The following is a 13965-nucleotide window of genomic DNA, read 5'->3' as shown; positions in this document are numbered from 1 at the left end:
TTCAAACACTGATGACATCTATTAAACGAGACAAAAAGGCAAAGAACCAAACAGAGACAGAATTAAATTTAGACCCGGATCCGAGGAGAGGCATGGCCATTGTACTGTCTGTACAAGTACTGCACCATGCTCTGATCCAAGATCGTTCTCTTGCTTCTTTATTTGATTTTCCACCCCCCTCCTTCACACAACTGCTTCCTCATGGAAGTAAAGTGAATTATATTTATATAGCGCTTTTCTCTAGTGACTCAAAGCGATTTACATAGTGAAACCCAATATCTAAGTTACATTTAAACCAGTGTGGGTGGCACTGGGAGCAGGTTTTTTGGGTAAAGTGTCTTGCCCAAGGACACAACAGCAGTGACTAGGATGGCGGAAGCGGGAATTGAACCTGCAACCCTCAAGTTGCTGGCAGGGCAACTCTACCGACCGAGCTATACCACAAGTGGGTCGTGAGCAGCGTTGCTTTCAGTTCCCGAACAAATCAAAGAAAGTTCCATAAAATAGATCAAAGAGAATCCCATGAAATAGACCAGGGGTCACCAACGCGGTGCCCACAGGCACCAGGTCGCCCGTAAGGACCAGATGAGTTGCCCGCTGACCTGCTCTAAAAATAGCTCAAATAACAGCACTTACCAGTGAGCTGCCTCTATTTTTTTAAATTTATTTATTTACTCGCAAGCTGGTCTCGCTTTGCTCGACATTTTTAATTCTAAGAGAGACGAAACTCAAATAGAATTTGAAAATCCAAGAAAACATCTTGAAGACTTGGTCTTCACTTGTTTAAATAAATACATTTATTTTTTTACTTTGCTTCTTATAACTTTCGGAAGACAATTTTAGAGGAAAAATGCAACTTTAAAAATGATTTTAGGATTTTTAAACACATATACCTTTTTACTTTTTAAATTCCTTCCTTTTCTTTTCTGACAATTTAAATCAATGTTCAAGTAAATTTATTTTTTTATTATAAAGAATAATAAATACATGTTAATTTAATTATTCATTTTAGCTTCTGTTTTTTCAACGAATTGAAGTGAAGTGAATTTTGTTTATATAGCGCTTTTCTCAAGTGACTCAAAGCACTTTACATAGTGAAACCCAATATCTAAGTTACATTTAAACCAGTGTGGGTGGCACTGGGAGCAGGTGGGTAAAGTGTCTTGCCCAAGGACACAACGGTAGTAACTAGGATGGCACACGCGGGAATCGAACCTGCAACCCTTAAGTTGCTGGCACGGCCACTCTACCAACCGAGCTATGCCGCCCGAAGAATATTTGTGAAATATTTCTTCAAACTTATTGTGATTAAAATTCAAAAGAATTAGTCTGGCAAATCTAGAAAATCTTTAGAATCAAATTTAAATCTTATTTCAAAGTCTTTAGAATTTCTTTTAAAATTTTTGTTCTGGAAACTCCAGAAAAAATAATGATTTGTCTTTGTTAGAAATATAGCTTGGTCCAATTTGTTATATATTCTAACAAAAAGCAGATTGGATTTTAACCTATTTAAAACTCTCATACCTGTAATTCAGTTTTAAGTTTGATCATGTTTGTTTTGTTTTTGGACTCTTGTTTCCCGTTTTACACTTCCTGGTTTTGTTTTTCCATGGTAACCCATTAGTTTCCACCTGGTCTCCTAGTCACGCCCATGCCCTCAGTCCCGCACCTGTTCCTAATGATCACAGCCACTATATAAGTCCATTTCTTTCTGTCCATCAGTCGGGGAACATTAACTTTCATTGCCTTACATACCTCATGCCATGCTTTTTGATTCATCCACGCCAAGTAGGTTTTTGTTTGTATTTATGTCTTTGATAGTATCTTTTATTTTAAGTATAGTATAGATTTTTATCCGCCACAGAGCGCGTCCTTGGTTGCCTTTTTTTTTTTGTATTTTGAGTATTAATAAAAACATCATGTACCTTAATTCACGCCTGGCTCGTCCCATATTCCCTCTGCGTCGAAGGAGCACAAACAATCCAAGTCCAAGCCTGACAAAAACATGTCTTCAAAATTCTAAAATTAATCTTAATCAGGAAAAATGACTAATGATGTTCCATAAATTTTTTTTTTTTTTTTTTTTTTAAAGATTCGAATTAGCTAGTTTTTCTCTTTTTTTTCGGTTGAATTTTTAATTTTAAAGAGTTGAAATTGAAGATAAACTATGTCTCAAAATTTCGTTTTCTTTTTTTCCCCTGTTTTCTCCTCTTTTAAACCGTTCAATTAAGTGTTTTTTTCATCATTTATTCTCTACAAGAAACCTTCCGTAAAAGGAAAAAAATGTACGACGGAATGACGGACAGAAATACCCATTTTTTAAATATATATATATATTTATTTATTAAAGGGAAATTGAGCAAATTGGCTATTTCTGGCAATTTATTTAAGTGTGTATCAAACTGGTAGCCCTTTGCATTAATCAGTACCCAAGAAGTAGGTCTTGGTTTCAAAAAGGTTAGTGACCCCTGAAATAGATCAAAGAGGGTTCGTAAAAATACTTAAAAGAGTTTCTCTGGAATTTGTTCAGATTCTGCCATCTGTCCGCCTGGAAGTCCAGCATTCTTCTTGGAAAGTTTCAGCCTTTTGTCTTCTTAAAGTTAAAGTACCAATGTTTCTTGTCCGGAACACAATGTAATACAAAGTTTTATTTGATAATTTACACAATTTTTCTGACATTTTTATATGGCAACCACACAACATATGCAATATTCTTTCCACATAAAACATTTTAAAGTGATCATTTTTAGTAATAACTCATTTTAACATAGATTTTTTTGTCCTTTTTTTCCATCCATCCATTTTCGACCGCTTATTCCCTCTGCGGTGGCGTGGGACGCTGGTGCCTATCTCCGCTACATTCGGGCGGAAGGCTGTGTACACCCTGGACAAGTCGCTACCTCATCGCAGTGTCTTTTTTTTTCTTTTTCTTTGAACAATGGGAAAAAAAAGAAAATAAAGACAAAAGGAAAAAAAACTGCATGCATGGCAGCAACTCCAAGTCCGAGTCCATGGTTGTCGCTCGGAAAAGGGTGGAGTGCCATCTCCAGGTTGGGCAAGAGACAAGTACCTAGGAGTCTTGTTCATGAGTGAAGGAAGAGTGGATCGTGAGATCGACAGGCGGATCGGTGCGGCGTCTTCAGTAATGCGGACGCTGTACCGATCCGTTGTGGTGAAGAAGGAGCTGAGCCGGAAGGCAAAGCTCTCAATTTTTCATTCTAGGTTCCCATTCTCACCTTTGGTCAAGACCTTTGGCTTATGACCGAAAGGACAAGATCCCGGGTACAAGCGGCCGAAATGAGTTTCCTCCACCGGGTGGTGGGGCTCTCCCTTAGAGATAGGGTGAGAAGCTCTGTCATCCGGGAGGAGCTCAAAGTAAAGCCGCTGCTCCTCCACATCGAGAGGAGCCAGATAAGGTGGCTCGGGCATCTGGTCAGGATGCAACCTGAACGCCTCCCTAGGGAGGTGTTTAGGGCACGTCCAAGAAGACCCAGGACACGTTGGGAAGACTATGTCTCCCGGCTGGCCTGGGAACGCCTCGGGATCCCCCGGGAAGAGCTGGACGAAGCGGCCTGGGAGAGGGAAGTCTGGGCTTCCCTGCTTAGGCTGCTGCCCCCGCGACCCGACCTCGGATAAGCGGAAGAAGATGGATGGATGGATATTTTTATTTTTGCAATACTATGAATTTTGCAATTTTTGCAGAATGTGTGGCGGGCCGGAAAAACCCTTAAGACACCCCTGGAGTACTTTATTACTCTGTGATTCCTAACTTAGTCATGTTATGATCTGTTCTGTGACAGGTGCTCTCTCCAATTTCTCACGCAATATTGGCAAAAACAACGATAAAGGTCACAGATGAAAAAGTGTCCATTACTGAACTGGGGATCCAGATGGTGGCAGGTCTCGCAATGACCCTTCAACTCAGCCCAGGAAGCAACAGGGCCATTCTGGCAAGCACGGCAACACAGGAAGTTCTGCGCTTACCCAAACAGGTAACCAATCGATCAACCCTGATGTTGTCCTAAAACCATACTTGCCAACCTCGAGACCTCCGATTTCGGGGGTGGGGGGCGTGGTCGGGGGTTGGGTGAGGGGCGTGGTTAAGAGGGGAGGAGTATATTTACAGCTATCTATCCATCCATTTCCTACCGCTTATTCCCTTTGGGGTCGCATGTGGGGCGCTGTTGCCTCTCTCAGCTACAATCGGGCGGAAGGCGGCGTACACCCTGGACAAGTCGCCACCTCATCGCAGTATGTGTAGAAATCTTTATTTATAATTGAATCACTTGTTTATTTTTCAACAAGTTTTTAGTTATTTTTATATCTTTTTTTCCAAATAGTTCAAGAAAGACCCCTAAAAATGAGCAATATTTTGCAGTGTTATACAATTTAATGAATCAGAAACTGATGACATAGTGCTGTATTTTACTTCTTTATCTTTTTTTTTTTCAAACAAAATTGCTTTGCTCTGATTAGGGGGTACTTCAAATAAAAAAAATGTTCACAGTGGGTACATCTCTGAAAAAAGGTTGAGAACCACTGCTCTAAAAGCCGTAGATGTTATTGTCACATATGCTTGCACATTAGATGGCAGTATTGTCCTGTTTAGGAGTGTCACAACATTGCTGTTTACGGCAGACGAACTGTTTTACGGTAAACGAAAACGTGACTGCTGTTGTTGTGTGTTGTTGCTGCGCTGGGAGGACGTTAATGAGACTGCCTAACAATAAGCCCACATAAGAAACCAAGAACTTGTCTTTGATCATTCTACCGTTATAACGTCATTGGGCAAGCACTCTGTTTATATTGTGGGAAAGTGGGCGGAAGGCGGGGTACACCCTGGACAAGTCGCCACTTCATCGCAGTATGTGTAGAAATCTTTATTTATAATTAAATCACTTGTTTATTTTTCAACAAGTTTTTAGTTATTTCTATATCTTTTTTTCCAAATAGTTCAAGAAAGACCACTACAAATGAGCAATATTTTACACTGTTATGCAATTTAATAAATCAGAAACTGATGACATAGTGCTGTATTTTACTCCTTTATCTTTTTGTTTTCAGCCAAAAATGCTTTGTTTTGATTAGGGGGTACTTCAAATAAAAAAAATGTTCACAGGGGATACATCTCTGAAAAAAGGTTGAGAACCACTGCTCTAAAAGACATAGATGTTATTGTCACATATGCATGCACAGTAGATGGCAGTATTGTCCTGTTTAAGAGTGTCACAACATTGCTGTTTACGGCAGACGAACTGCTTTACGGTAGACGAAAATGTGACTGCTGTTGTTGTGTGTTGTTGCCGCGCTGGGAGGACGTTAATGAGACTGCCTAACAATAAGCCCACATAAGAAACCAAGAACTTGTCTTTGATCATTCTACCGTTATAACGTCATTGGGCAAGCACTCTGTTTATATTGTGGGAAAGTGGGCGGAAGGCGGGGTACACCCTGGACAAGTCGCCACTTCATCGCAGTATGTGTAGAAATCTTTATTTATAATTAAATCACTTGTTTATTCTTCAACAAGTTTTTAGTTATTTCTATATCTTTTTTTCCAAATAGTTCAAGAAAGACCACTAAAAATGAGCAATATTTTGCACTGTTATACAATTTAATGAATCAGAAACTGATGACATAGTGCTGTATTTTACTTCTTTATCTTTTTTTTTTCAGCCAAAAATGCTTTGTTTTGATTAGGGGGTACTTCAAATAAAAAAAAAATTCACAGGGGATACATCTCTGAAAAATGGTTGGGAACCACTGCTCGAAAAGACGTAGATGTTATTGTCACATATGCTTGCACATTAGATGGCAGTATTGTCCTGTTTAGGAGTGTCACAACAGTGCTGTTTACGGCAGACAAACTGCTTTACGGTAGACGAAAACGTGACTGCTGTTGTTGTGTGTTGTTGCCGCGCTGGGAGGACGTTAATTAGACTGCCTAACAATAAGCCCACATAAGAAACCAAGAACTTGTCTTCGATCATTCTATCGTTATAACGTCATTGGGCAAGCACTCTGTTTATATTGTGGGAAAGCAGACATGAAAACAGGCTGTCGACACGTCACTCGGGTCCACATGGAGCTGGAGAGGGCGTGGCCTCCAGCTCCGCCTGAATTTCGGGAGAAAATTTGTCCCGGGAGGTTTTCGGGAGAGGCGCTGAATTTCGGGAGTCTCCCGGAAAATCCGGGAGGGGTTGGCAAGTATGTCTAAAACACAAAGATAATTCTGTATCCTCTCCCATTAGGAGGCTATGATCAGTGCATGGCTGCAGTTCAGTGACGGCATCCAGACACCTCTGGACATTTACGATCCATCCTTTTACCGAGTCATGGTGTCATCTCTGGACCAGGGGGTGGTGTCAGTGCAGGGCACCCCTCCATCTGTGGTGGCAGAGGGAGAGGGAGAAGGAGTTCTGGTCCGAGTGGAAATGTCCATTTGTGAGGTCTGCCAAAAGTCCAAACGTAAAAGCATCGTAGCTGTGGGCAACGGCAGCCTGAAGGTCAAGTTCCAGGTGAAAAGCCGGCGGCTGGACGACAACGCTAAAAGTTTTGATTCCGCGGAGGTCAAAAACAACAGCGGCGACTTCAGAAATGACGGGGAGAAGACTGAGAGCGACAGGAATCGAAGGAAGCCATCACAGGATCCTTCGCCGCGCATCACGGCATTGGAGAGAGACCAGAGCCCCCCGGCAAAGTTCGCAACCACAATCAAATCTACGGAATGGACTTTCATGACCAGCGGCAGCCTTGGGGGCGTGGGGAAAGCCAGCAATTCGGGAAGCAGTCCAACCAGCGTTGTCAATATCAGTATGATGAGCGGCCCTGGTGAGAAAAGCAAAACATACGGCTCCGACAATACCATCGGAGACAGTGTTCGCTTTACGAGTACTGTAAAAGGACCTGGCAACCTGCTCAACTCCAACAACTTTCCCACAAAAGTCAGTGCACCCGGAAAGAAGACGGTGGAGCTCGAGAGTAGCGGAGAAGAAATGTTGGCAAACCGACCTCTGACAGACTTAGAGATTGGTATGTATGCCCTTCTAGTGGTCTTTTGCCTGGCCATTATGGTTTTTCTGGTAAACTGCATATCATACGTCGTTAAGTTCAGATATAAGAACTCTCCGTCACATAGCCAGGAGCCCACCGGTCACAGGCACGACTGGGTCTGGCTCGGCACAGACGCCGAGCTGGTGATGAGCGTCCCCGGAAGTCCGATTCAGCAAGACTCCCGGACCGCCACCACCGTAATAGACATCGGACCTGATAAAACGACGTCGTTGTCCAGAAGGCCCAGTTGCCTCGCATCGGTCACGGACTCGCCCATCAGCTGCATGGGTTCCTTCAGGACCAAATCCATGCCAGGTGACTCCCTCCACTCACCCACCAGCAAGAGGAAGAGAGTCCACTTCACCACGTTTTCCACGTTGGATCGCCAGCATTCGCCGTATCTTCCGCAGAGGGAGAACGGCCACGGAATCCACTGGGTTGGAAAGGACGACAGTTGTGAGGAGGGAGCCCAAGTGCCCACAGTAGAGCTTCGGGACCACATATAAGAAGGAACCTGATCGGACCTCACCATTCAGGACATGCGGCTTTGATCACCTCAATGCCTTTGCTGACTCAAACTGGGACAAAAACAAAGAACACTTACTACATGTCAAGGCCTTGCAGATGTACTGTATAATACTGTGAATACTTGTGAAGAAATACATTGTACCCCTTTACACAAAGTTTAATGCCACACTATGCTGTTTCAGTGGGGCAAACAAGTATTTAGTCAGCTACCGATTGTGCAAGTTCTCCCACTTAAAATGACGACAGAGGTCTGTAATTTTCATCATAGGTACACTTCAACTGTGAGAGACAGAATGTGAAAGAAAAAATCCAGGATTTCACATTGTAGGAATTTAAAAAAAATTTATTTGAAGCTATTGAGCGAATAGCTATTGATGCTATTCGGCCATAGCGTGGGTGTACCTAATGAAGTGGCCCATAGCATGGCTGCCTTATTAGCATCGCCGGTAAAATGTGCGGACCAAACGATCAGGACTTTCGCATCTTGTGACACTGGAGCAACTTAAATCCGTCGATTGGTAAGTGTTTGTTTCGCAATATATGTGGCTATCTAGTTTCAAATGTACATACAGCTAGCGTAAATAGCATGTTAGCATCGATTAGCGTAGCATGTTAGCATCGATTAGCTGGCAGTCATGCCGTGACCAAATATGTCGGATTAGCACATAAGTCAACTACGTCAACAAAACTCACCTTTGTGATTTCGTTGACTTAGTCGTTGCAAAAGCATTTGCAGGTTATCCATACATCTCTGTGCCATGTCTGTCTTAGCATCGACGGTAAAATGTGAAGACACTTTGGCACATTCAATGGGGGTCTGGCGGCAGATTTCTTGCCAGTGGTGCAACTTGAATCCCTCCCTGTTAGTGTTGTTACACCCTCCGACAACACACCGACGAGGCATGATGTCTCCAAGGTTCCAAAAAATAGTCGAAAAAACGGAAAATAACAGAGCTGAGACCCGGTGTTTGTAATGTGAAAATGAATATGGCGGGTGTGTTCTGACGTCATCGCTAAAAGAACGATAAACAGAAAGGCGTTTAATTTTTTTTAACCGATTTCCGAACTCTAAATGGGTAAATTTTGGCAAATTAAACGCCTTTCTATTATTCGCACTCGGAGCGATGACGTCACATAGGTAGTCAATCCGCCATTTTCTCCAACACATTACAAACACCTAGTCAAATCATCTCTGTTATTTTCCATTTTTTTCGACTGTTTTCCATACCTCGGAGACATCATTCCTCGTCGGTGTGTTGTCGGAGGGTGTAACAACGCGATCAGGGACGGATTCAAGTTGTCTTACGTGGAGTGTGCATCGATTAGCACGGCATGCTAATCGATGCTAATCGATGCTAACATGCTATTTAGGCCAGCTGTATGTACATTTGTAGCTATATTTGCATCCAGCCTTTCCCTCCACCCACAATTAATGCCAAACAAACACATACCAATCGATGGATTTAAGTTGCTCCAGTGTCACAAGATGCGAAAGTCCCGATCGTTTGGTCTGCACATTTTACCCGCGATGCTAAGGCAGACATGGCACAGAGATGTATGGATATCCTGCAGATGCATTTTCAACGATAAAGTCAACGGAATCACAAAGGTGAGTTTTGTTGATGTTATTGACTTATGTGCTAATCAGACGTATTTGGTCATGGCATGACTGCCAGCTAATCAATGCTAACATGCTGTTTAGGCTAGCTGTATGTACATTTGTAGCTATATTTGCATCCAGTGTTTCCCTCCACCCACATTTAATGCCAAACAAACACTTACCAATCGACGGATTTAAGTTGCTCCTGCACATTTTACTGGCAATGCTAAGGCAGACATGGCACAGAGATGTATGGATATCCTGCGACACTTAATCATTGGTTAGAAGGTGATCGCCGAATAGCGTCAATAGCTGTTCGCTTAATAGCTTCTATTTCTTCTTCAATTTATTTTTCGCTATCTGCCTCCACACTCCGACCATCCGTTTCAATACATGCGTAATCTGTTGAATCGCTTAAGCCGCTGAAATCCGAGTCTGAATCCGAGCTAATGTCGCTATATCTTGCTGTGCTATCCGCCATGTTTGTTTGTATTGGCATCACTGGATGACGTCACAGGAAAATGGACGGTGGCTTCACAGATAGCGAAAATCAGGCACTTTAAAGCCTTTTGGAGGGGATCTTCCATGATGGGTAAAGTTTTGAAAAAAACTTCGAAAAATAAAATAAGGCACTGGGAACTGATTTTTATTGGTTTTAACCCTTCTGAAATTGTGATAATGTTCCCCTTTAACACGTATCAATCGTCCTGTCCCCTTAGCAAAAAAACAGCCCCAAAGCATGATGTTTCCACCCCCATGCTTCACAGTAGGTTTGGTGTTCTTGGGATGCAACTCAGTATTCTTCTTCCTCCAAACACGACAAGGTTGAGTTTATACCAAAAAGTTCCATTTTGGTTTCATCTGACCACATGACATTCTCCCAATCCTCTGCTGTATCATCCATGTGCTCTCTGGCTAACTTTAGACGGGCCTGGACATGCACTAGTTTAAGCAGGGGGACACGTCTGGCACTGCAGGATTTGATTCCCTGTCGGCGTAGTGTGTTACTGATGGTAAGCTTTGTTACTTTGGTCCCAGCTCTCTGCAGGTCACTCATCAGGTCCCCCCGTGTGGTTCTGGGATTTTTGCTCACCGTTCTCATGATCATTTTGACCCCACGGGATGAGATATTGCGTGGAGCCCCAGATCGAGGGAGCTTTACAGTGGTCTTTTTTCACACCAAGCTGCTTGCCTATTGTAGATTCACTCTTCCCAGTCTGGTGCAGGTCTACAATTCTTTTCCTGGTGTCCTTCGACAGCTCTTTGGTCTTGGCCATAGTGGAGTTTGGAGTCTGACTGTTTGAGGCTGTGGACAGGTGTCTTTTATACAGATAACGAGTTCAAACAGGTTCCATTAATACAGGTAACGAGTGGAAGACAGAAGAGCTTCTTAAAGAAGAAGTTACAGGTCTTTGAAAGCCAGATATCTTCCATGTTTGAAGTGACCAAAATACTTATTTTCCACCATCATTTACAAATAAATTCTTTAAAATTCCTACAATGTTAATTCCTGGATTTTTTTTCCACATTCTGTCTCTCACAGTTGAAGTGTACCTATGATGAAAATTACAGACCTCTGTCATCATTTTAAGTGGGAGAACTTGCACAATCGGTGGCTGACTAAATACTTTTTTGCCCCACTGTACATGAGGGTATTACGGGAGTTTTGCACCTGCACATCTACATTTGAGACATTGAGGAGCATCTACGACGGAGAACCCAGTTTGAAAAGGCAATAATAAGTGAATCACGTCCTGTGTTTTGTTTTTCTCCCTCCAATCTTTTCCAAGACCTTTTTTTGTTGTGATTTGATAATTGATTTCATTATTTTCTACATTAAACTCGCTACAAATTTGAACTGTTTTGGCATTCATTTTCTCCCTTATACATTATAAACATTTTAATAATTGTCCTCAAGAGAATTAATAAAGTACTTTTTGTGTCATGAGTACGGTCCGAAGTATGTTATAGCAGTGGTTCTCAAATGGGGGTACTTGAAGGTATGCCAAGGGGTACGTAAGATTTTTGAAAAAAAATTCTAAAAATAGCAACAATTCAAAAAATCTTTATGAATATATTTATGCATAATAATTCAACAAAATATGAATGTAAGTTCATAAACTGTGAAAAGAAATACAACAATACAATATTCAGTGTTGACAGCTAGATTTTTTGTGGACATGTTCCATAAATATTGATGTGAAAAATTTCTTTTTTTGTGAAGAAATGTTTAGAATGAAGTTCATGAATCCAGATGGATCTCTATTACAATCCCCAAAGAGGGCACTTTAAATCGATGATTACTTCTATGTGTAGAAATCTTTATTTATAATTGAATCACTTGTTTATTTTTCAGCAATTTTTTTTGTTATTTTTATATCTTTTTTTCGAAATAGTTCAAGAAAGACCACTTCAAATGAGCAATATTTTGCACCGTTATACAATTTAATAAATCAGAAACTGGTGAAATAGTCCCATATTTTACTTCTTTATCTCTTTTTTTCCAATTAAAATGCTTTGCTCTGATTAGGGTACTTGAATTAAAAAAATGTTCACAGGGGGTACATCACTGAAAAAGGTTGAGAACCACTGTGTTATAGATCCATGTACTTTCTGTTCATTCTATTTCCAATTTCTGAGAAACGCAAATTAAAAAACAAAGTTAGGGCTGTTTTCGCAGATTTGAGAACAAAAAAGGTTGATTTTCAAAAAAAATATTGCCATGAAATTGGATTAAGTGCTGTTGTTTTAGAGATTTTTATTTTCCCAGATAAACACAAAAATCGAATAAACAAACCCCGTTTCCATATAAGTTAGGAAATTGTGTTAGATGTAAATATAAACGGAATACAATGATTTGCAAATCATTTTCAACCCATATTCAGTTGAATATGCTACAAAGACAATATATTTGATGTTCAAACTGACGAACATTTTATTTTTTTGCAAATAATAACTTATAATTTCATGGCTGCAACACGTGCCAAGGTAGTTGGGAAAGGGCATGTTCACCACTGTGTTACATCACCTTTTCTTTTAACAACACTCAATAAACGTTTGGCAACTGAAGAAACTAATTGTTGAAGCTTTGAAAGTGGAATTCTTTCCCATTCTTGTTTTATGTAGAGTTTCAGTCGTTCAACAGTCCAGGGTCTCCGCTGTCGTATTTTACGCTTCATAATGCGCCACACATTTTCAATGGGAGACAGGTCTGGACTGCAGGCGGGCCAGGAAAGTACCCGCACTCTTTTACTACGGAGCCACGCTGTTGTAACACGTGCTGAATGTGGCTTGGCATTGTCTTGCTGAAATAAGCAGGGGCGTCTATGACAAAGACGGCGGTTAGATGGCAGCATATGTTGTTCCAAAACCTGTATGTACCTTTCAGCATTAATGGTGCCTTCACAGATGTGTAAGTTACCCATGCCTTGGGCACTAATGCACCCCCATACCATCACAGATGCTGGCTTTTGAACTTTGCGTCTATAACAGTCTGGATGGTCCACTTCCCCTTCGGTCCGGATGACAAGAGGTCAAATAATTCCAAAACATTTTGAAATGTGGACTCGTCAGACCACAGAACACTTTTCCACTTTGCATCAGTCCATCTTAGATGATTTCCGGTCCAGAGAAGCTGGTGGCGTTTCTGGATGTTGTTGATAAATGGCTTTTGCTTTGCATTGTAGAGCTTTAACTTGCACTTACAGATGTAGCGATGAACTGTATTCAACGACAGTGGTTTTCTGGTCTGTTCCTGAGCCCATGTGGTGATATCCTTTAGAGATTGATGTCCGTTTTTGATACAGTGCCGTCTGAGGGATCGTAGGTCACGGTCATTCAATGTTGGTTTCCGGCCATGCCGCTTACGTGGAGTGATTTTTCCAGATTCTCTGAACCTTTTGATATTATGGACCGTAGATGTTGAAATCCCTAAATTTCTTGCAATTGCACTTTGAGAAACGTTGTTCTTAAACTGTTTAACTATTTGCTCACGCAGTTGTGGACAAAGGGGTGTACCTCGCCCCATCCTTTCTTGTGAAAGACTGAGCATTTTTAGGGAAGCTGTTTTTATACCCAATCATGGCACCCACCTGTTTTTAATTAGCTTAGTTTGATGAGCATTCCTCAACTTTATCAGTATTTATTGCCACCTTTCCCAACTTCTTTGTCACGTGTTGCTGGCATCAAATTCTAAAGTTAATGATTATTTGCAAAAAAATACAAAATAAAGTTTATCAGTTTGAACTTCAAATTGAAGAGGTTTATTTAGCCTACTGGTGTGTATTTATAACTGGTTGATTTATATAGGCTAGTAAGGTAAAGTTTTGTACCTGACAAGTTTTGGCTTCTGCAAAAAAAAAAAAGAAAAACTCAAAATTGCACTCTAGTGCCCCCTAGAAATAAAACACAGACAAAACTGCTCCTAGAAATTAAACACAGACAAAACTGCTTGTAACTTCCGGTAGGAATGTCGTAAAGACATGAAACAACAATCTCTATGTAGGTCTTACTTAGACCTACATTTCATTCATTTACATCCTTCAGCAAAAATCAACAGGAAGTTGGCAATTACCCCTTCAAAACAAAAGTTTTGTAAAAACCCGTCACCTTTTTTCAAATATTATCTCCTCTGAGCGCGTGTGTTGTGTCGGCTTCAAACTCGCACAGGAGAGAGATTGAAACCTTCTGATTAAAAGTTGAGAAAAAAGTTTTAATATCTGCTCTGGTTTTGATTTCGCGAGCCTTCAAAGAACTGCTGCGCTGCTGCCGTTTCAAGATTGCCG

General features: G+C 41.2%; 1 protein-coding gene across 1 annotated transcript in view; it reads left to right on the top strand.

The window, feature by feature from the left end:
• Positions 1–8495, top strand: part of LOC133556712 (transmembrane protein 132D) — a 144809-nt gene extending 136314 nt beyond the window's left edge. The window contains exons 8-9 of the mRNA XM_061906893.1: positions 3801–3992; positions 6252–8495. Coding sequence (XP_061762877.1) covers positions 3801–3992; positions 6252–7559 — 1500 coding nt within the window. The 3' untranslated portion in view covers positions 7560–8495. The remainder of the gene's footprint in view (positions 1–3800; positions 3993–6251) is intronic.
• Positions 8496–13965: the final 5470 nt, after the last annotated feature.

Source organism: Nerophis ophidion, linkage group LG07 (assembly GCF_033978795.1).
Source record: "Nerophis ophidion isolate RoL-2023_Sa linkage group LG07, RoL_Noph_v1.0, whole genome shotgun sequence".
Lineage (NCBI taxonomy): Eukaryota > Metazoa > Chordata > Actinopteri > Syngnathiformes > Syngnathidae > Nerophis > Nerophis ophidion.
The sequence above is the reverse complement of the archived record's forward strand: the minus strand, read 5'-3'. Positions and strand labels throughout refer to the sequence as shown.